Source organism: Pipra filicauda, unplaced genomic scaffold (assembly GCF_003945595.2).
Source record: "Pipra filicauda isolate LSUMZ 115617 unplaced genomic scaffold, ASM394559v2 scaffold16_size7369187_pilon, whole genome shotgun sequence".
NCBI lineage: Eukaryota > Metazoa > Chordata > Aves > Passeriformes > Pipridae > Pipra > Pipra filicauda.
This window is the reverse complement of record NW_024104207.1, coordinates 3,104,311-3,126,107: the sequence shown is the minus strand read 5'-3', so window position 1 is coordinate 3,126,107 and position 21,797 is coordinate 3,104,311. Positions and strand designations below refer to the sequence as shown.

General features: G+C 41.1%; 1 protein-coding gene across 4 annotated transcripts in view; it reads left to right on the top strand.

Moving 5' to 3' along the window:
- TRIM67 (tripartite motif containing 67) overlaps window positions 1-21,797 on the top strand; it is a 45,389-nt gene that overhangs the window by 7,986 nt on the left and 15,606 nt on the right. The window contains exons 2-8 of one of the 4 annotated variants that reach the window (XM_027721392.2): window positions 1,441-1,536; window positions 5,368-5,490; window positions 6,744-6,854; window positions 9,053-9,206; window positions 16,950-17,095; window positions 20,023-20,161; window positions 21,203-21,506. In XM_027721392.2, the coding sequence (XP_027577193.1) occupies window positions 1,441-1,536; window positions 5,368-5,490; window positions 6,744-6,854; window positions 9,053-9,206; window positions 16,950-17,095; window positions 20,023-20,161; window positions 21,203-21,506 (1,073 nt within the window). Of the gene's footprint in view, window positions 1-1,440; window positions 1,537-5,367; window positions 5,491-6,743; window positions 6,855-9,052; window positions 9,213-16,937; window positions 17,096-20,022; window positions 20,162-21,202; window positions 21,507-21,797 lie in introns of all 4 variants that reach the window. The other 3 variants (XM_027721390.2, XM_039379502.1, XM_027721391.2) reach the window with 3 other exon arrangements.

The window sequence follows — 21,797 nt, the reverse complement described above, 5'->3', positions numbered from 1 at the left end:
AAGATTACATCAACTGGCTTCCCCTGATCAGCTAGGTGGGTAACTTTGTCATAAAAAGAAATCAAGCTTGACAAGCAGAACTTTGCCCTTGTGAAGCCATGCTACCTGTGACCAATGGCTGCCTTGTCCTTCAGGTGTTTTTCAATAACTCCTAGAATAATCTCTGTAATTTTACTAGGCACTGAAGTGAGACTGACAGGCCTATAGTTTCCAGGTTCATCCTTCTTGCCCTTCTTGAAAACTGGGACAATGTTTGCCAGTTTTCAGTCAACTGGGACCTCTCCTGATTCCCAAGACTGTTCAAAAATAATTGAGAGAGGTCTCTCAATGACATCAGCCAGCTCTGAGTACACTTGGATGATCCTATCAGGCCTCATAGACTTACTGGGATCCAGCTGTTGCAGCAAATCTTGCACAAGCTTGGTGTTGACTGGGAGTTTATAATTTTCACGGTCATGGTCCTCCAACTTGGGTCACTGGGACCCCAGAACCCATCATCAGTGTTGAAGACAAAAGCAAAGAAAAATTGAACACCTCTGCCTTGTCTATGCCACTGTTTGTGAGGTGACCATCCTAGTCAAGTAATGGGCCTATCTGCATGGAGAAGTAATGTTGGAGCACAAGCAGAGCAATATAGTTTCTGTAATACCATCCAGGCTTCCAGTGAAGCTGCTCCTGGGTCCAGTCAGACCATGTCGATTCTGTGTCTGCTGGGGGCAGAACTGTTGTTTCCTTCTCGTCCTCAAAGTCCATCAACAAGCCTCTGGTTCAGCCTAGAGATCTCAGGTGTCAGCTGAGGAACGGGAAGATTAGATCTTCAGTATGGACTTACAAAAGACATGTTTCATGTATCTCACCAGTCAAAAGTTAAAGGAAGGGTTTTTTCCAACTTTTCCAGAAACATTCACTCATTTGTTGAGTTGGAGCATGGAAAACAGGAACCCCAAAGAGACTTTACTGCGAAGTCTGAGACAGCAGATTTGTCTTTGAAATCCTTGTGTATCTCAGGTTTGGTAAGGTCTACCACATTTGTAAAGATTGCAGACTTTGATGGAAAAAAAAGTGCCATTTTGGGAAGCACTCGGGGATTTTTCAACATGACAGATGCTACTCTGTAAGTGTAAGACTATTATCTGCTTATACATGTGGGTAGCTGTTTTATAAAAAGGTATTTTGACTTACCTAGTCACTGCAATAAAGTGGAATGTGCAGACACAATACTTGACTGCCCCCACATGCATATTTCACCCTTATTAAATCTTATTACAATAAAAATTTTAACTGTTCTTTCCTAGCAAAAACACTTTGTGCATGAAGAATACATGCAACAACAAGAAAGACTTTTAGCACATTATTAATCATCAAATCCAAGGATTACTAAGAAACACATTTGCATTTTACTGCTTTTTCTTCTTTCCCCTCCTTTTTTTTTCTTTGCAGGCACAGCTCTCTCAGGCTTTAAATGGTGTTTCAGATAAAGCAAAGGAAGCTAAAGAATTTTTGGTTCAGCTGAAAAATTTATTGCAGCAGATCCAGGTAACTGTAGAATATTATCTGTTTTGATAATACAGTAATCAATAGAACTGAGTGAATAATTTATTTGATGACTTTGTCTCCTGTGCTATTCTTATCTTTCCTGGAATCATCTAACCTTTCTTGAATGGATTTTCTAGGTACAATTATTCATCAAATAATGCCTGCAAGCCCCTCTTAGCTTCTAGATTGTTGGCTGTTTATTGCAAGAAGCTGATACTCAATACTGGACATCTGAGCTGTTGATTAGTATTTGAATCGATTGGTCATGCTTCTGGGCTCCTTCCTGACTGCAGTTGCTTGAATTAGGCATTTAGGATAAGTTTTCATTTTAACACATTCAAAATTTACTACTAGATTTTCATCTTACATTTTCTAAAAATGTCCTCACTTCTGGAAAAAATCCAATCAACTTGTTTATTAGAGTATTTGTAGGAATTCCCTATACATACTCAGAAATACAGGAATATTCTACTCCAAAAAAAAAAAAAAAAAGAAACTGCTGCTAAATCAATGTGGTCATTTATTGAAGCATAAGATATTTTCATGCCTGTAATGGTCCAAATTTAATAGTCAGAAAAGGGCTCATGGTGAGTGCAGTAATTGAGGTTACAAACCCAAAATGAAACAAGTGCCTACTTCAACCAAATTTAGACTCATCAGTGCTGGAGGTCAGGTGATCCTTAAGGTCTTTCTCACTCTGCAGACTGTGCCTGAAAATGTGCCACAGTAATTTGAGGACACACACAGCACCCAGGAGGGGATAATTGTTTTTTGCTGCAGCAGTGCTGTACAGTGATGGTATATATGTCATTTGCTCTTTGATAGCCCACTCTGCTGCTTGCTCATCTTTCATCAACAAGTCCTGTGCTTGTTAGCAGCAGAAAACCATAAAAGCAGTAGTTCAAAAATCTGTATTTCGTTTATAATTTAATTATGAAAATATTCTACTTAAAACTCTAGATGATGACTTTGTACTACAAATGCTGTCTAAGCTCTCTGGTTGCCTCAGGGCAGCATAACTACCCACCCTCATAGTCTTCCATGCCCTCGTGGGGCAGGGAACAAACCAAGACTGAGAAACTGGCAAAAAATAAGGACAACTAACTGAAAGAAACCAGTGCAAAGCCACTGAGTGGCACATGTAAGGTTCTATGTTTTGGCTACAGTGTGAGGTTTCTCTTAGCTGACTTACCTATTTAAAGGTTAGGTAGGTCAGCTAGTCTAATTATTTAGACTTCTTTCACTGTCCAAGAAGAAAGACAGGCACCTCTAGAGAGCAGTTCTTCCTATAGATATGAACAACCATTTTAGGATGGCATAACTCATCCAAAACAGTAGTCTCTAGAAATCTTTTCTTGAGTCACCTAGCTCCATTAAAAATGTATTTTTCCCCTCTTGAAACCTAAAAGTGGCCTATTATGACTATTTACAACTATGCTGTAAAATCCTTTAATGTGTTTCAATAAAATCACTGCCAAATTGCTCTGCATAAGGGAGCTGCTACAATGGGATCAAAAAGCAAGTCATTTATTTGATGCTGCTCATTGCTTAAAATGCTAGAGGAGAGCTCAGAAGAGGAAATTGTATCCAGCAGCCACCCTGTCAAGTCTGGGCACAAAGCCGAATCTGACCCTCACATGTTGAGCCAATCTCCATCCTGAGTCTGAGTGAGGACATCAAATTTCGGCAAACCAAAACAGCAAGACTAATCAGCTGCATATGTATTCCTAAGTAAAACAAGGCCAAGGCACAGGTCCAAGATGATCACCCACACACTTTAACCCTTAAGGAGGTCCCTGAAATGGTCTTCTCCCGTGGCAAATTGCACTCTTCTCATGCGATGTTCAAGCATCATTTGAGGATAGCACATACTAGGGAATGTTCCTGGTAGGCAGGTTTGGTACAGGCACACTCTTTGAGGGGAAAGGGCTTAGAGTATGTCATGAGCTGATCTGTGCCTTTTGATTTGGACCAAAAAAACAGATTATTTTGGGGGCAAGAGATGTAGCATTTGTGCATAGATTTATACTCAGAATCATGTATTCTAGTAGAAGGCTTATAATGATTGCCACACACACATACAGACATATACCCCTCAGCAAAATGTCTTTAAAAAGTATGTTTACACAAAGGAGCAAGCAATATGTACATTTTATTATCCTGTCTCAACGCACAGCAGGTCAAACAGCCATCCACACACTTTATCTCCTCTCTGAGTTTGCCAGAGCTACAGGGAGCTGTGTTTTTATTATTGCTACATTACTTGGGTCAGTTTGCAAATTCATAATCTTTTTTTTCCCCTGCTTTGCAAATCTGTTGTTTTCCCCTCTTTTTTTCTTCATTTCTCTTTTCTGAGGTCATTTTTATATCTCTTGGTCTCTTCTTGTCAGATACTGCCTGATCCTCATTGCTCCCATTGCTTCCTTGCTCCTCCTTGCTGCTGTCATGATCTGATTTTCTCATTTTCCCATCTGCTATAACAATTTCATACTTTCTCACTTGAAGGAGGCATATCGCCAAACACCCCCTTTGATGCGTGAACTGAAAATGAGGAGAGAAATGATGCACTACAACCACTGACTGATTCAGGCTCTGTACACAAAACAGCACTTCAAGAGTAGCTGGATGGAAATGGGCTTAAGGGGGAGTCTGGTGTGATATAAGCCGAGGAGGGAGAGAGGCAAACAGGAAGAGCCTGAGACAAACCTGTGAGCAATCACTGAGCCGTCTGGTGTCTCTCCACCACCACACCCCATCTTGCTGGCAGGTCTAGGACTGCGAGGGGGCCCTCTTGGGGAGCACTGACCCTGCATCCCTCAGCTGGAGAATAGGATGCATGGATCCCAGTGAGGGAAGAGAGTACAGTGCTGAAAATTTTGAACTCAAATGAAAGAAGACAAAGTAAATGAATAGAAGAGAAAAATAAAAGAGCTAAGAATTAGAAAAGAGTTAGGGGAGTATGATGATTTACCAAAGAGGTGCCTCTCCTTCAGGACACTTAAAATCTTCTCACATTTAATGATGCTTTTTTCTTTTTAAATTTGTGTATTTGGGAGGGAAGCTAATAGTACAGTTAAACATCTCCTCAGAAGAGGAGCTTGAAAGCTTTCTCCTTCTAGTCTCATGAACAGAGGACATGAGGGAGAGCCTTCTTTTGAATGGGTACTTCAGCAGTTCCAGGGATTTATGTAAAACTAAGTTGTACCCAGCCCCTACTAAAAGCTCAGTGTTGGCTACCTCACATGCTGGCCTCTGCCTAGAGAAGTATTTTACCACAATGTGAATAAAAACATGTCTTTATTTTTTTTTTTAAAATCAAATACAGGGCTCCACTGCTGAGTGCTAGCTATTTTTAAAAAAAGTGCGTGAAGCAATACACGAACCTCAGGGCTTTGTATCTCATTAATTTCCTTGTCATAAGCCAGATTCTGGTCCATAATTCTGTTCTAATTGGTGTGGTGTAGAGCCAGTGATTTCAAAGTTGCTACAGTGGGATAATTAAAACAAAACGGAGCAGAATCCTCTTATGTATATGTATGCACTGTGTATGTTACATTTAGCTCTTACATTATGTTGTACTACATCTGTTGTCCAGAAAGTGCCAGTAAATCAAGGTTATAAATAAGCCCATTTGTGGCATAGTATCTTACTGTTTCATTTTATAGCACAAAGCTATTACTGGTACAGCTGTAATGAAATCAGAAAGGCAACAAAAATTCTGATCGTCTTGAAAGGAAATATTTTCTGAATCGAAAAACAGGTAAGAATGAGCAATAGCTTAAGCTGTAAAATATGCTTTCTTTGATAAGTATGACTTTCACCTTCTTCTAGGAAAATGGGTTGGATTACGAAGCCTGTCTTGTTGCTCAGTGTGATGCCTTGGTTGATGCGTTAACACGACAAAAGGCAAAATTGCTCACAAAGGTGACCAAAGAACGTGAGCACAAGCTGAAGGTGAGCACTCCTCTCATCAACTCAGCACAGCTGATGACACCTGGTGCAATTTGTCAAGTCCCCAACTCTTTACGTCATGAAATTTCCTAGTGACCAAATCCTGAAGTCTTTAAAGAGGTTGCAGTTCAGCAGTTTAGTAGAACTGTGCTTACATGTTTAAAACAAAACATATACTTCAGCAGTTTGTTGAATCAGGCCATCAATCTTTATTTATCTGATGGTTTTGGGTTATCTTTTGAGAGGTGCTTATCAGTGAGGTGCTTATCAGTGCAACTTGTGTGTCGTTTGGATTCTGGGACTTTCTGCCCAAGTAAAATGTGATTTTGATGGCTCTTCAAATCTGTAAATTCAGGCAAACCTCCTCCAGAAATCCATGAGCCACTCAAAAGATATTAAAAAATATAGTAAAGGGATGTGGGGAAAAGAAATCTAAAATGGTTGAACAAAATGGCAGTCAAGAAATATTTAAACAGACAAATTTCTTGAAATGTTGAACTGTGTATGTGATTTTGAGGTACTGTAGTGCCAGTCACACTAAAAGTATATAAGACAAAAGGAAAAATTGAAGTGAAATATCTAACATAGCAACTACTAAAATCTACTGAGATCAGCATTTAAGTTGCTTGACAAGAACCAACACTTAAGACATACTACTGACAGCACAGCAAATCCTGCAGTTTATTGCCGTCACAATGGTCCAACAGAACACAGTGCTATTAGGCCTAGTCTACAGCCATGTGGCAGTAGAATCAAGTCCAAAATCTGGAAAAATTAGATGCAGCTTTTTTTATTTCTTAATTCCAGGAAGGTGTTCTTAAGCGGAGCAGGAACAAAGGTGAATTGTGAAGAGAATGGTAGAGTATAATCTGCAAGAAACCACTCATGAAGTTTGCCTTTTAAGTGAAAGATTTTTTAAAAGCTTAGATTTTATTGAAAGTGTGATTGGAAATGTGAACACTGAAGATGCAGAAACATGTTCTGTGCTCTTTCTGCCCTGAGCAAGGCTGATCTTTGAGCAATTAATCTGCTCTGAAAATTGAGATTCCCTGTGCACAACATTTTGCCAAGCTAATTATCGGTATTTACCATACAGAGCGAGTGAAGCTGATGAAGATAAGGCAATGGCCATATGGCAGCTAAATTAAGCATAGCTTTAACACACTCTTCCATTCGTTGTCTATTCTGAAATAATTTTATACAATTCACTGCAAGCTGAGGCACTCATCAGAACTGTACTGATGCTTGTTTTCCAGGTTGTTTGGGACCAGATAAATCACTGTACACTGAAGCTACGCCAGTCAACAGGGCTTATGGAGTACTGCCTAGAAGTTATCAAAGAAAATGATCCCTCTGGGTTTTTACAGGTATTTTTCTTTCCAATGTCCTGAGGAAAAAAAAAAAGAAAAGGAAAATACATTAAAGCTAAATCTAAAAATGTGTGGCTTTGCTTATTAGCCTCTTCCACCTCCAAGGTAGGTTCACCTTAACTCCTGATAGTACTGTCTAAAAGCTCAGGGATCTTGGTGACTGCATGAATGTCCCAGCAAAGAGATGGCATTAACAGCTGCACTCTGACCGAGGCAGGGAGTTAGCAGTCACAGCACTTCCCTGACTGCTGATGTCTTTCCTCTTGCCAGTCCTTCCTTCTGGGCCGCAATAAAGGTAGTATGTAGTCAATGATAGCTTTCTGAAGAATATTATTTTATTCTCATGCAAGAAATGCAACACAGAGCTCCCTGATAAATTCAGAGAGGTCTATGACTCAGTAGAGTAGTATTTGCCCTTTGTGCTTCTCCCTTTTACCTTCCCATGTGAGAGTCCTTTCAACACCTCCTCTGTGAGGAAATCCAGCCTGAAGGGCTTGCATGTAGCTGTGCTTTACTGGGATTGTTGTACCTTGCAGGGCTGCAAGGCCTGTCTTGAAGTTGGAGGATCCAGGTAAACCTTTCTTTGCAAAATATGGCCTAGTGAAAATTGCCTTAGTTTACAGGATATTGTTTCTTAGGTGCAAGCAGTGAAAGTGCCTGTTGATGAGGCAAAACATAACAGTTTTATTATCCATAAATTATTTTTCTTATTACTTCTATTATTTTTATTACTTATTTTATTTTGCCATATTAGTTTTGTTGCCTTATTAGTTGGCTACGAAGAAAGGCACATCAAACAAAATGACTTGTGCACGGCTGTCAGCTGAACAAGGCACCCTGTACGTGTGAATGCATGACTGTCAGGGGACTGTCAGAGCATTCCTAAAAAACAGGATGAGAATAAGCCAACTTAAACCTATTAGCACTCCAGATTGATTGTTACTGTCATGTCTGGTCTCAAGCAAGAGAGGGGAATGTGTGGTGTATATTAATCTCAAGGTTACACAGATTTTAGCAGGCTGCTGGTTGGATACTACAGGACAAATGAAACCTTTAGGTTTTACCTATGTTCTGGCTAGATACATGCTTCGTTTTCATTTCAGCTTACTTTTTCTATAACCTTTGTGGCTTCATTCTTTGCAGTCCCCTTTTATAAAACAAATACTTTTGGCTTTACCTTTTCCTGGTTCATCTAATGATGGTTTCAAGACAACCAGCAAACACAGACGGGCTGCATTACTTTGAACAACTACTCCTGCAGTCAGGACATTGAGACACAGCCAAGGGATTCAGCATCCCAGTGACTCCAAGGTTGTAGGAAGGCTATGGGATGCTCCTCCACTTACTGCACAGACTGATTAGAGTTGTGGATGCAGAGGCTCAGACAGGAGCGTCTTCCAACAAGAGTAATGAGAAAAAGTGTCTGAACTCCTGCAATAAAGAAAAACTCTCTCTGACAAATCCAAAGGAAAATTCTACTCCCTGTAACTTACAGGAAGCTCACTGGTGGGGTCTCCAGATATCCAAATGGCAGCTTCAATGAACTCAAGGACAGTTGAATTCAGTGATTTCCACAGAGCCAGGATTTCACTTCCAGAAGAATTTGTTGTGATAATTTTAGTCTGACTTTTGACCTAATTGTCTGTGGGCTGGGCTAGAGCAAAGCTTTGAAAATGAAATTTGCTTTTGATGTAATGGCAGAAAATCCATACTATTCTTCAAAACCCTATCTGACAATTTAGAACTCCCACTGTGAGTAATATACACAGTTCTTACCATTTGATTTTTTTATTCCTTTAGGTTTCCTCCACTGAATCATCTGTGCTGAATGGAGAGACTCTAACATTTAAGTCTCTCTTTGTGCAACTTCTTTTTAAACAGGAGAGCATAAGTAGACTGCAGATCAGAGAAAAGAGTGCAGAAGTATATGTGGCATTCAAAGGCATGACACACAATGTAATCTTTCCAGGCTTTATAAATACAGTTTTTAGTTTCCTACCCTAAGATGAGATTTATTTTGAAAAGACAAGATGAAAGGATGCAGTATAAATGGACCTCACCCCAAAACAATCAGATCCCATCTCATCTGTTGTACTGTCTCCTTCCTGTGTCCTTTGTACTGTATCTCACAGGCATTCTGTCACTTTTAATGTGTGCATCTGCCATTTCACTATAAATGTGATACTTTCTTTCAGATTTCGGATGCTTTAATCAAGCGTGTTCAGGTATCTCAGGAACAGTGGGTCAAAGGAGCCTTGGAGCCAAAAGTGTCTGCTGAGTTTGACTTGACTCTGGATAGCGAACCTTTACTGCAGTCAATTCACCAGCTGGATTTTATTCAGATGAAATGTAGGGGTGAGCTTTTATGATTTTCCTTTTTCTGTTTTTCATGCATGTGTTGAAACAGTGCTGGGAGGGGTGAGGACACTGAGGGAGGAAAAAGAACTTGAAATTGCTGGATAGTTTTAAAAGGCATTCAAGCAAATTCAGATTACTGGGTGTTTCCTGGAAAGGTGTGCTCCAGGCACATATAGTGAGCTGAACAAGCTCAGATAGAGATACAAGATGCAATTAAAGATTTGAAAAGATACATTCTTCAGAGTAAGGCTTTGAAGATTATTAACACAGGAGCTGTATAAACTTTATGCAATTTTGTAGCATTCCTAGGTTTAACATGGTTAACTCAAAATACCAATTGCCCCTATCTTGTCAGGAACAGCTGAAGTAGTAAATAAATATTACTGGCACACGCACATGTGCTTGAAAAGGGAAAAAAAAAAACCCAACCAGCCTTTGACTTTTGACTTATATCTGAACTGTGCTGTGAACGGTGCCCAGCTTAATAAAAAAAAAATCACAAGGAAAAGATTCACAAAGGGAAAGTAGCTCCATGGCTATATTTTACCATGGTTTCAGGTGTCTGAATAATACTGAGGAACATGCTAAAGGGAAATAAGGTTTAAAAAAGTATTTAAAAGGACAAGCTAATGAACAATAGATACCATTGCCAAAAAATAAAAAAAAAGAAAAGAAAATCATGAGCTTGTAATGAGGTTTGTTTATATGGAGCAGGATGAGAACTGCATCAGAATTAGATAGATCCATAGAATGGCTGAATTTGAAAGCCACTGTGGTCCCTGGGAATGATGCCATTAGCTTCCCTCATTGGTGATTCAAGTCTTAATTATAGATGTGGATGACAGGATAAAGGCTGCCAGAAATCAGTGAATGAGTTAAGGACATTCACGTTGTGATGTCTGATGTGCTTTTTTTTTAATCTGAGCAAGCATAAAGATTTCTGTTCAGTTTATGTGGGCCTAATTCTGTATCTGAGAGACCCAAGATGAAGTAATTAGGATGGATACTTTGACAGCTAAATATGTGGAGAAACAATGGACAAACAGTTAAAGGCCAGAGTTTGCTCACCAAGAATGGTTTGCATCTTGATATAAGTGAGCTGTGTTAAAGTTACTCAAAAAACATCTGAGAACTGCTCCCTTGAAATGTTGTCAGATAGGCAAGTGGAGTCAAGAGAGGAAGAATAGTACTGATAAAACTCCTCTGAATACTGTCTGCACTCATCTTTTAAAATCAGTTGATATTTAATGCTGGCCATATTTATTTTAAAATGTATTTAATACTAATCTTCCACCACTCTCCTTTACAAACACATGTAATATTTAGTTAAACTAGTCACATAGATTGCTAATTAACCACAGGTCATCTGAGGTGAGGGCAACTTCAGTGTTTCGCTTTTGGACGTTCATCTGGCTTTAAGCTTGAAGACTTACAAGACTTTAACTGAGCCAAATTCACTAGGGCTTTTTGAAAGACAGTGTTGTCTGCTGTGCTTTCATTTATCATACAAATCACTGTGAAGCTCTAGTATCGAGCTAGACACAGTTTGAGGAGCAGAGAAGAGGACAAGACTGCTTCTGCCCAAACCTGTGCAGAGCTTCCCAACACCCTTGGGCTTTGCTCCCCAGAGGCATCTCAGGAAGGGCTTTTGCTTGAGCTGTCTTGGCCTTGATCAGGGATTACCTGTTGCATGTCCCATCAGGTTGGTCAGCACAACCAGTATGACCTGTACACACCATGCAAAAATTGTGAAAAGGGTGCTAACCTGGCCACCATTCCTGAAAGTGCATGAGGGATGGCGTTACTTCCCCTCATGCCCCCGCGTGCCCAAGCAGAATAAACCAGTGACTGGTTCCAACCTAACATTCATAGATATTGAGGATTGTTTAGTATATAGAAGTGTATTTATATTGCTCCATTTATGACAGGAAGTCTGTTTCCATTTGAACTGCTCAGTCTGACACTTTGGCCTTTTGTTTTCCTGAAATTTTACCTCTATGACTTCTCAACCAGCTCTGCATTATCTTAGAATCAGATTGGTTTGGGTTGGAATGGGACATTGAAGATCACTTAGTTCTAACCCTTCTGCCATGGGCAGGGATACTTTCCACCAGACCAGCCTGCTCAAAGCCCTATCCAACCTGGTCTTGAACAATGCCAGGGATGGGGCATCCGGAACTTCTCTGGGCAGCCTGTTCCAGTGCCTCACCACCTCACAGTAAAGACTTTCTTCCTAATATCTAATCTAAACCTACTCTCAGTTTAAAGCCATTCTCCCTTGTCCTATCACTAGATGCCCCTGTAAAATGTCCCTTTCCAGCTCTCTTGTAGGAGAGCTCTTGTACCCTTTAGGTACTGGAAGACCACAGTAAGGTCTCCCTGGAGCCTTCTCCTCTCCAGGCAGAGCAACCCCAACTCTCTCAGCCTGTCTTCATAGGAGAGGTGGTCCAGCCCTCTGATCATCTTCATGTCCCTCTTCTGGACCTACTCTAACAATTCTGCTTCTTTCTTGTGCTGGGGCCCCAAAGCTGTATGCAGTATTCCAGGTGGTGTTCCAGGAGAGCAGAGTAGAGGGGCAGAATCACCTCCATCAACCTACTGGTCACATCTCTTTTGGGCTTCAGCCCAGGATATGTTTGGCCTTCTGGACTGCAAATGCACCTTGATGGATCATGTCCAACATCTCACCCACCAACACTCCCAAGTCCCTCTCCCCAGGGTTGCTCTTGCTCCATTCTCTGCCCAGCCTATGTTTGTAGCTGGGGTTGCCCCAATGCAGGTGCAGGACCTTGCACTTGGTGTTGTTGAACTTCATGAGCTTCGCACAAGCTCACCTCTCAAGCCTGTCCAGGTTCCTCTGAATAGCATCCCTTCCCTCCAGCGTGTCAACCACACAACATAGCTTGACACTGACAAGGATGTTAAACAGTACCAGTCCCAGTTCTGACCCCTGAGGAACACCAATTGTCACTGGTCTCCACTTGGACATTGAACCATTGACTGCAACTCTTTGAGTGTGACCATCCAGCCAATTCCTTATCCACAGAGAGGTCTATCCATCAAATCCATGTCTCTCCAGTTCAGAGACAAGGATGTTGTGTGGAATAGTGTCAAATGCTTTGGGGCAACTTCAAGTAGGTATCATCAGTCACTCTTCCTTCATCCACCACTGATGTAACCCTGTCATAGAAGGCTACCAAGTTTGCCAGTCATGATTTGTCCTTCTTCAGATGCATGATTTGCATCTTCTCACATGTAGTAGTCTTGCATTTCAGGAGTGAACATCCAGACTTGGAATATCACTTCTCCGACTGTGAGGAGAACCTAGGATAGCAGGGTGATGTTTTGCTATTTATCACCATGAGAACTTGCATATTTCTGAAACCTGCAGTTTCACAAAGAAAAAATGTATGTGTTTCTTCACATCGGCTTCTCTTTCTTCAATCCTACCTGCCCCAGCACACCGACAAGTCATTAATATTTGCCAAATGTTGGTGTTGGAGTGAATGTTAATAAGTCACTGCAGTGGTTGATCTGAGAAGAGCAGATGCACTAAAGATGTGAGAGATAATCTGTAAAGGAAGTTTTGGGGAGATCTAGGGGAATAGGGCCAGCGTGGCTTTTCCAACTGAAAATTGTTTTGTTCCAAAAGCTTTGCAATATAAGGTCTGTACTATTGTTGTCAATGCTTAATGCATGACTAAATTTCTATTTTTTTTCAAACTCTGGCCTCATTCAACCTCAGTGATCTTGCATGGGTCATTTAGAGTGAAAGCATGCTTGTAAGTAAACATTGATTCACTGTGGTAGGCAAAGAAGAATGAAAATGAGAACAAATCACATTACATTTGCTTTGATGACATGTTCATGTACCTTACCGATGGACTCTCTGTAAGCACATATCTAAAGCTCATCTCAGAAGATAAAAATCAGAAAGAAAAAGCAATTTGGTAACAAATTAAATGTGCAGAGATGTGATAGGTGCAGAAGTAATGCTTAAGCAATCATGTTGACCAAAGGGTATCACCGATAACCCTCTGACAAGAGTCCCACTCTTCCCAGGCCAGCTGGCCTGCTGAGACACACACACAGCTCTAGTAATTGCTGGCCTTTTGAGCTTTTCCAGATCCTTTTCTCTGCCCATGTTTTCTTCTCTCTATTGCTTTTACTGAGTGCCTTGGCACGAATTTCCTGTCCTCTGATGACTGGCTTAATGCACACATCACATTTCCTAAATTAAAGCTATGGGAACAGGCAAATACATATTCCAGGTTTGTTTTGTTCACATAGCTGAACTGCCATGCAGTCATGGTTTGTGGTAAAACAGAGACTAGGTACAAAATAGAATACTTTTCTGTACTACCTCTGAATATTCATTCATATGCCCCTTCTCCTTCTCAGGAGTGATTCCTTCCCTCTTCTGCAGACCAGTCCATGAAGATTACCCAGACACATCACATGCCACAAATCTCTGCTTCTCCAGCCATGAGCTGTACAGCTCTGACAACTAAAGGGCAGCTGTTTCACTGTAGGCTTTGCCCTTGGTTCTTTCTGCTCTGTGTCATGGACTCGGGTCTCTTTGCCGTCCTCTTTCCTTCTGTCTTGGTAACACTGTTTGTAGGGCACTTGCTACATCAGTGACTCAGGTTGTTCCAGGGCTGTACTGCAGTTTTGGAGAAGATTCAAGTTTTCATGTTTCTGAGGGTCCTGTTCTTTCACTGCACTTAGTACTTTAAAAATTAATCTGGGAAGGTAGAGGGCATCACTGCACCACTTGCTTGTCAAGAAGACAACAGACAACACCTTAGAGCAGCCGTATTGTTCCCTGTGAGAGGACTACCCTCATCAGCTGTGAGATACATTGAGCAATGTGTTTTGGGGACTGCTGAGTTGACATGAGACATCAGTATCACATTTTTTTATCTAAGAGCAACCTGCATGAAGCACTTTAAAAATAGAAGGACATCATTCAGACTCATTAACAGGCCTTGCTGTGCCAATGCAGTATCATTTTCCCCTTTATATTTTTAATCTTTTGCTTCAAAAAGTCTCTAGAGGACTTTAAATTGAACAAGAAGTGGGACAGCACTGTAATTTAACATCTGCGTCTTTTTTTCCTGGCACTTAGCCTATATTTTTCTTTTCTTGGTCCTATCCCATTGCTCTTCCCTGTATATAAGTGTCCCAATTATGCAACTCACTTTGTGCTTTCCTATGACTTTTACAAGTGTTCATCTTTTCTCCTCCCAAAGGTAATCTGAGACCAAGGCAAATCTCTGCCCATCTGCACCCAGTGGAGCAGGCAGGAGGACAGGCACAGAAAGCATCATCCAGCAAAGCTGCACAGCTCCTTGGCATGAACATCTTACCTCTCCTTTAGGAGAGTTGTGCAGTTCAGGCCACTGGCTGGCTCAAAAAGAGTAGGAGGTTGATATGAATTACACACAAAAACTTGAATGTCCAGCAACATGGTAAAGGAGATGAGGAACTTCCCCACAGTATGTGTAACTATCGCACACAGTGTCAAATTCATGCTTCCACTGGGAAGTGGGAACAAGAGCACTTTGCTGGATGAAAGCATATTCTGTTCCTAAATGGTATTCCTGATTCTGTAATTAAAAAGGACTCATAAAACAGTTACTCTCTCCCAAAAATTCTGCTCTTTTCCCCCCCCCCCCAGCATCGTGCATTACATGAAGAGTCCCTGGAAGCCTCACATCAGTGTTCCTAGGAGTTTTTTTCCAGGGCTGGAAAGGTTAGTGGTTTATTTAGAGGTGAGGCAGCATTGTCTATTTTGCATCTTAAAGACTTCAGGAATTAGGTTTTCATCCAGTCTTGCCAGGAGGAGTCTTAGAAATGGGGAGGACCTGGAGAATGCCTCCTGAGAGGGTTAACTTGTTAGCAAAAGTGGCAGGAGTGTGGATGGCTGACACAGCCCTAGCTTCTCCCAGGCTCATCAGTCACTAGGAATGCATGGGCTAACAATCACAGAAAAACTCTAAAGTTGAAATGGTTCACTTAAAAAATCCCGTTATCTCTGAATTGCTCATTTTCAGGTTTTTGCCTCTTGTAATGTCATGTTTCTGTTACTTCTCCAGACATAGTGTCTCTTAGAGAAGAGTCTGAACTTCCCATGTGAGAAAACAAGCAGGCTTTTATTTATGACACCCTCTGAATCACCCTTAAATATCAAGGAATAGGAACAAGGCTTTCTTTTCACAGAAAAACCTTCAAGAGCTAATTTATAAAGCTCTTTTGTTTCATTCTTCTAGGCTACCAACCAGCTACATTCACTGTGGTGATGGATAATGCCAGCAGAAAGCCACGGTATCTTCTGCACTGTTTATCACAAGTTCGATGTTGACTTTCGTGTCACTTCCAAAGTGGGGGTGAAGCCTTAGCCCCGTCACACAGTGTCGTCCTTTTTCCCACAGTCTACTTGGTACACAAAATGTGAACAGTCCTGTTTGATCCAGAGATATAAAATAGGGTGAAAGGAACAGCACAAGGGCTTATGTCTCATGCAGACAGAATGGGAAAAAACAAACTGGAGGGTCAAAGCAGACTAGATGAAAGAAGAGCAAACTGATATTGCTAAGAACTAAGTCAATGAATGCTCATACCACTCAGTTCCTTGTAAGATATGATTGAGCTCTGCAGAAATGATACTGAATGGTGAAATACAGTCTTGGGCAGAAGACCAGACAGGGTCTGTGCATCCCTTGCATCCTACTTAACCTGTATGGTCTCAGCAGTGCAAAAGATACATGCCTGGTCTATCCAGAAGACTAAATTTTCACTTTATAATTTTCAGCAAAGAGTGAACAGTGAGAGTTTAATTGTGTTTAGGAGAGATGGGATAGGGGCCTCTTTCCCACAGAAGCACAGCTGAATGTTTTACTCTGTTTCTTTTTGTTTTTAAGATGCTGCTCTTGATGTTTCTCCTGAGCAAGTCACTAAAAAGGCACACTGGTAGATAACTTCACACTTGTAATTTCCAAGAGGAGTCTCCTGTGGTGCAGGAGTCCATTTTGCTCACCAAACCAAGGGATTTAGCTAAAGTTTGCAATTGGAACAGTTTTCTTCAACAGTTTCTTTTAAGTATGGCTTCCATAAAGATAACATATCTGAGGTGGTTTTAATGAAAAGTTGGGGGGAATGGGGGTGGTGCATTAGATTAGATTTTAAAAATTAGATTAGGTTTTTTTTAAAAAAAAAACACAATTAAAGTGATGAATTACCTTCCTACTGTTGTTAAAGTTCAGGCTCTGTCTTGCTGCTGTGCTGGGAGGAAGGACTTGTCTGCTGATTCATAAACCAATTCTTTGGTAGTGCACTGAACTTCCCGGCAGCACTGCATCTTCCATGCTGCCTGAGACACTCCCTGCCCCTCCTCTTGGGGACAGCAGGTGCTCTAATGTGAGAAAAAACTGTTCCAGACTCCTTGGAAGGAAACCAAACATGAGGTCCCCACACTGTAGTTCTTATGAAGCGACAGAAGCAAGTCCAGATATGTTTCTGTTTACGTATTTCAGCCAAATTATTTGTCTAACTGGCTAACAACAGCTTGTTATATCATTTTTACTGCCTTTTGTTTCAAGAAAGGAAATGGACCCTCTTCCTAACAAATACTGGCTCCCCTGTGAGGGAAGTGAGTCATTGCCATACTACTCGTGGCACAGACTAATGGGGTAGGGCAGAGTTACACTAATCTGTACCCAGTTCCTGTTTCAGTGCCACCCGTCCCATTACTGCAGCTGGAGAAGTGTTGCACCAGAAACAACAGTGTGACATTGGCCTGGAGGATGCCACCTTTGAGCCACAACCCAGTGGAGGGTTATATCTTGGAACTTGATGATGGAGATGGTGGCCAATTCCGAGTGAGAATTTCATTCAGCATTTATTTGTGTTTCTTTGTATGTGAGTTTCCTCTGGATATGGATTTGTTTCTGTCTGAGGGTGGGGAGAGGGGTTAGGTAAGACACAAGCTGTCAAAACATCCCTGCTTTTCCATTGTGTTGATGTAGAAAGCAGTGCAGATGCTGCTTATTAGAAGGACCACTGGCTTAGGTAGAAACTTGGCTGAGGTTATTCTCAAGCCTCTCGCAAAGCAGGCCTTGAAGCATCCCTGAAGTGTACTAAAGCAGAAAATCCCATACTAGCCTGCAGGAGCTGGAAGCGGTTCATGCACACAACACCGATTTCTTTGAAGCCCTTATTCTCATCTGTCCGTAACACCCCACTTCAACAGCTGACATTCTTGCTCCGGAAATGCAACTCAGTTTTTCTTGATTTTCTGAGTGAAAATGAAATCCTGCATAAAAATACAGGGTTTGTAAAACTTTTCCCTGGGAGTGGATGAGACCAGGCTGGTGGAAGCTTTCCACAGACAAGCTGTGATGGAGTTGGTAAGTATGGAAAGGCTGTACTTCAAGAACCTCAGGGTGAATGTCACAACTAATTGCTCCTGGTTGCTGGTGCAAGGTACTTATAGGCTCCCATCCTTTCCTGACATATCCTAAAAAACAAACTACATAAGTAATGCAATCAGCTTTCTGCCAGCCATGTCTTGCTAGAAGCTGTGGCTCTTCCTTGTCAGGCAGGCTTCAGGCTCCTGTTGCTCCAGGACCACGCTGGCCCAGTGCTTTCCCTAGGAGCTAGTGCCTTGAAAGCATTTGGAGATCATTTTGGGGTACAGCTGCTCTCTTCACAAATGGGAAATTTTGCTAAAACCATGCAGTGGCATTCCTTTGGGAGATGCAAACTGGCTTCTCACTGGAAACTTAAAGATTTCTCAAGCTGAAAATATCCTGGCATGGATCCACCTAAGGAACTGCCTCCCTGTACCAAACCACTACACTCACAGCCAGTAAAGGTACCTGATTTGGACACCCCTCATTAGAAGAGGCAGCAATATTGGCAGGACATTTTGAAGTGCACTGTGGTTTTGTAAGGTCTCCTCAGTTCCTTGGTCCAAGTAACATTTTACAGGGATTTGGTCTCCATTACTGAGAGTGTAAAAAGATACTTTTGTGAATGGCTACTGGGAGCTGCCAATAGAGTTAATATTAGTAGACAAGAGTGTTGTCATGTGCAATGAACGAAGAGTTAGAGACAAGGTGTTAGAATTCCAATGTCTTTGATAGATGTTTTCAAATAGTATGCACATCTAAATAAATACTTGTGAACAACAAGACTTCAGGCTGGTGCGCACCCAAGCTCATTTGTGCGGATGGGTTTTGTAACTGCCAACGGTTTTAGGACTGTCGGCATTGCCATGTCAAGATTTTGGATCGAAAAAGTTACAGAACCATCTCAGTCCTTAAAAATATAGAGTGACAAGTTCTGAGGGGAATGCTCTGCTTGCTGTGTTAGAAACATCCTCAGCTTTACCCATTAAAAGATAAAAGGCAGGCTTCTCAGCTGTGCCATTTCCACAAGGGTTTGCTAACTCTTTTAATGAAGAACTATATATCTGAAAGCAACTACATTGACCAATGTTTGTCAGTATTTGGTGGGTGGATTTAAAGAACAATTTTTGTCTCCCATTGGAGCAGAATCTGAATAAACAGAAACAGTGAACAGTGGTAAAAATGAAGCAGATTAGAAAATGTGAGAGTTTTCCTACAAATACAACTTTTTTGCACAGACAATTGCATGGACATGGAGACAAATTAAGTTATTCTAAGAAAACTCTTCTTTGTCTCCATGAAAGATCACCAGCTAACTCAGGACCCAAGAGATTTTGTTGTTTGTAGCAGCCACCATGGTAGCAAAGCGGCCAAACACATGGCCTGCTGTAAACTTAAGTAATCCCTTTCCTATTCATCACATACTTAATTCACTATAGGTACATAGCAAAGAGCCCTAATCAGCAGAACTGCTCCTAGGCATGTACTTAAGTGTCTTAACTGAACTGGGGCCTGAGTGGTCTGCTTAGTGACAGGCTTAAGCACTTCAGGGCCTTTGCTACCATAAACCTATGGACTTCACAGAGTCAGAGAAATCACAGGGGGAAAGGAATTGTGTCTTTCAACCTCCTGCCAAGACAGGATTTGTTTCCTTTTCTGTCAATTTCTATTCAGTTTTCAAAAAAAACACATAAGTTTCTAGGCTTCATTCAGTTCATAATAGCCTTTATAATCTGACTGATCCTCTTCATTGGTCTGCCTAGATGTTCCTCTTCCTGAAATATTTCACATTACACAAGTGCTTGCTGTTTTATAAATCTTTGCAGACTTTTTTGATGTCTCTGTTGTCTAGTTACTGTTTACTCATGTGATGTGTGTGATCCTAATTCTTAGGAGATCGTTTTCTTCTGGCTCTGTGTTTTAAAGTTTCAAAATTATATTTTAACTCAGGCATGAGGTAACCTTTCCAACAGAATAAAAGTGCACTTACTTGGCTTTTTTATTTTTATATGTTCTCCTCTTTCTGTCTTACATAAATATAATAATGGCCACAATGTGTCAGACACTGGGACTACTATCCAAAATAGTGGTTTGGAGTAGATATTTAGGAAAAGGGGATAAAAATCAATATTTGTCTGTTGCCCTATATTGCTTTACCCTTCCAGTTTTGTCTTCACTTTAGTGTCTCCACTGCTAACAATCCTTGATGTTAGCACTGCTGTGGTTGCTTGTGATATAACAGTATAATTGCCACATCCTGGGAAAAAATGAGAAGCTGTTCATTTTTGGCTTATATTTATGGAAGTCCTAACATGTGACCATGAGGCACAGAGAAACAGTTACACTATGTCCCTCTTTCTCTCTCTCCCTTTTTTTTTTTTTTTTGGAATGTTTAGGAAGTATATGTTGGCAAGGAGACCCTCTGCACCATTGATGGCCTTCATTTCAACAGCACTTATAATGCAAGAGTCAAAGCTTTCAACTCCTCAGGAGTTGGTCCTTACAGCAAGACAGTTATTTTACAGACGTCGGATGGTGAGTTGGGTTTTTTCCAGTTTTTAAGTCAAAAGCTGCAGGTCTAAGTGGCACATACCTTTACACCCACTAATGTGTTTGACACTTAGGGCATGGAGATTTTGGATCATCTGAGAGAAGAGGTGAGGAACTGAGTGTGCACAGGGATTGAACTCTCTTCCTACCACTTTTGGTGATTTTCCATTATCAGTAACACACTTCAGGTTTCAAATCTTGTGATTTTAGTTGACTGTAAACGTCCAGGATTTAACTAAGATGCTTGCTTTAGCATACAGAAGTAGTTATGCAACTCATGTGGTACTTTTTGTTCCACTCTGTCTCCCCTTCTCCATACATCTTTGGGATTTGCCTTTTTCTTCCCTACTGCTTCAATTTCCCAGCAAAGTTTGATAATACAGAGATGGGAATTCATGTTTGTTCCTCCGTAATTATACTTGACATCCATAATGACATTACAGGAAGTTCATCTTCATTAATGATATTGTAATGAATCAAGAAGTGCATGCTATTACCACTTCCACTTCTATGCTGTGTTGTCAAAATAGGCCAGTATAAAATATTTATACTTTAAGAGCTTTTTCATTTTTTTTTTAATTTTTTTTTAAAAGAACTTCACTTTGATAAAATAGTGAAGTCAGTCCTAACCAGCACTAGTACAGTGGATCTCTATTTCCATTAAAAGTGAGGTTGAACCAATTCACCTGTCTGAGCAGTTTCCACATCATGAAGAAGTTTTTGTCTCCTCAGTGACTCTGTTGTTACTGTGTGTGAGCAGAAAGTCACTGTCCTTAGCAACTTAAGTTCAGGGGAACAATCATAGATAATAAAAGGCATTTCTGAGCTGAAGAACAGCTGTGTACCAGCTCAGATCAATCTTGTGTAGCTGCCTACAGTACCAAGGAAAGATTGCCTTTATTATCTTGAAGTGCAGTGGGGTTTTTAGGAAAGCAGAATCCCATCCTTCTTATTGAAGTAAAGGAGTCACCACTTGGACACAGCCCCTCCTAATATAATCCTGCCTTTCCTTTTTCCCTTCCACAGTGGCATGGTTCACCTTTGACCCCTCCTCAGCTCACAGAGACATAGTGCTGTCGAATGACAACCAGACTGCCACCTGCAACAGCTACGATGACCGGGTTGTTCTTGGCACAGCAGCCTTCTCCAAGGGTGTGCATTACTGGGAACTGCATGTGGACCGGTATGACAACCATCCAGATCCAGCCTTTGGCATTGCCAGGATTAACGTTGTCAAAGATATGATGCTGGGCAAGGATGACAAGGCATGGGCCATGTACGTTGACAACAACCGCAGCTGGTTCATGCACTGCAATTCTCACACCAATCGGTAAGTGCTGCTTGCAAGCTTTTCTCATTACTGCATTTTTCATTTTTCTGCTGTACATCAGAGGCAAGTGCCTCAGAGAGCCATCTAGTCTAACTATTGGCTAAATGTAGTTATTTTATTACTTCTTAAAGTCACTAGTGACAGTGATTGCACCTTAACAATCTGTGTTGGTGTTTGTTATCCTCACTGTTAGCAGTTTTTATCTCAGGTCTAGCCTAAATCCCCCCTGCTGTGATTTAATCCCATTACTGTGTGTCCCATCCACATCAGCAGAAGGGAGCACAGCACAAC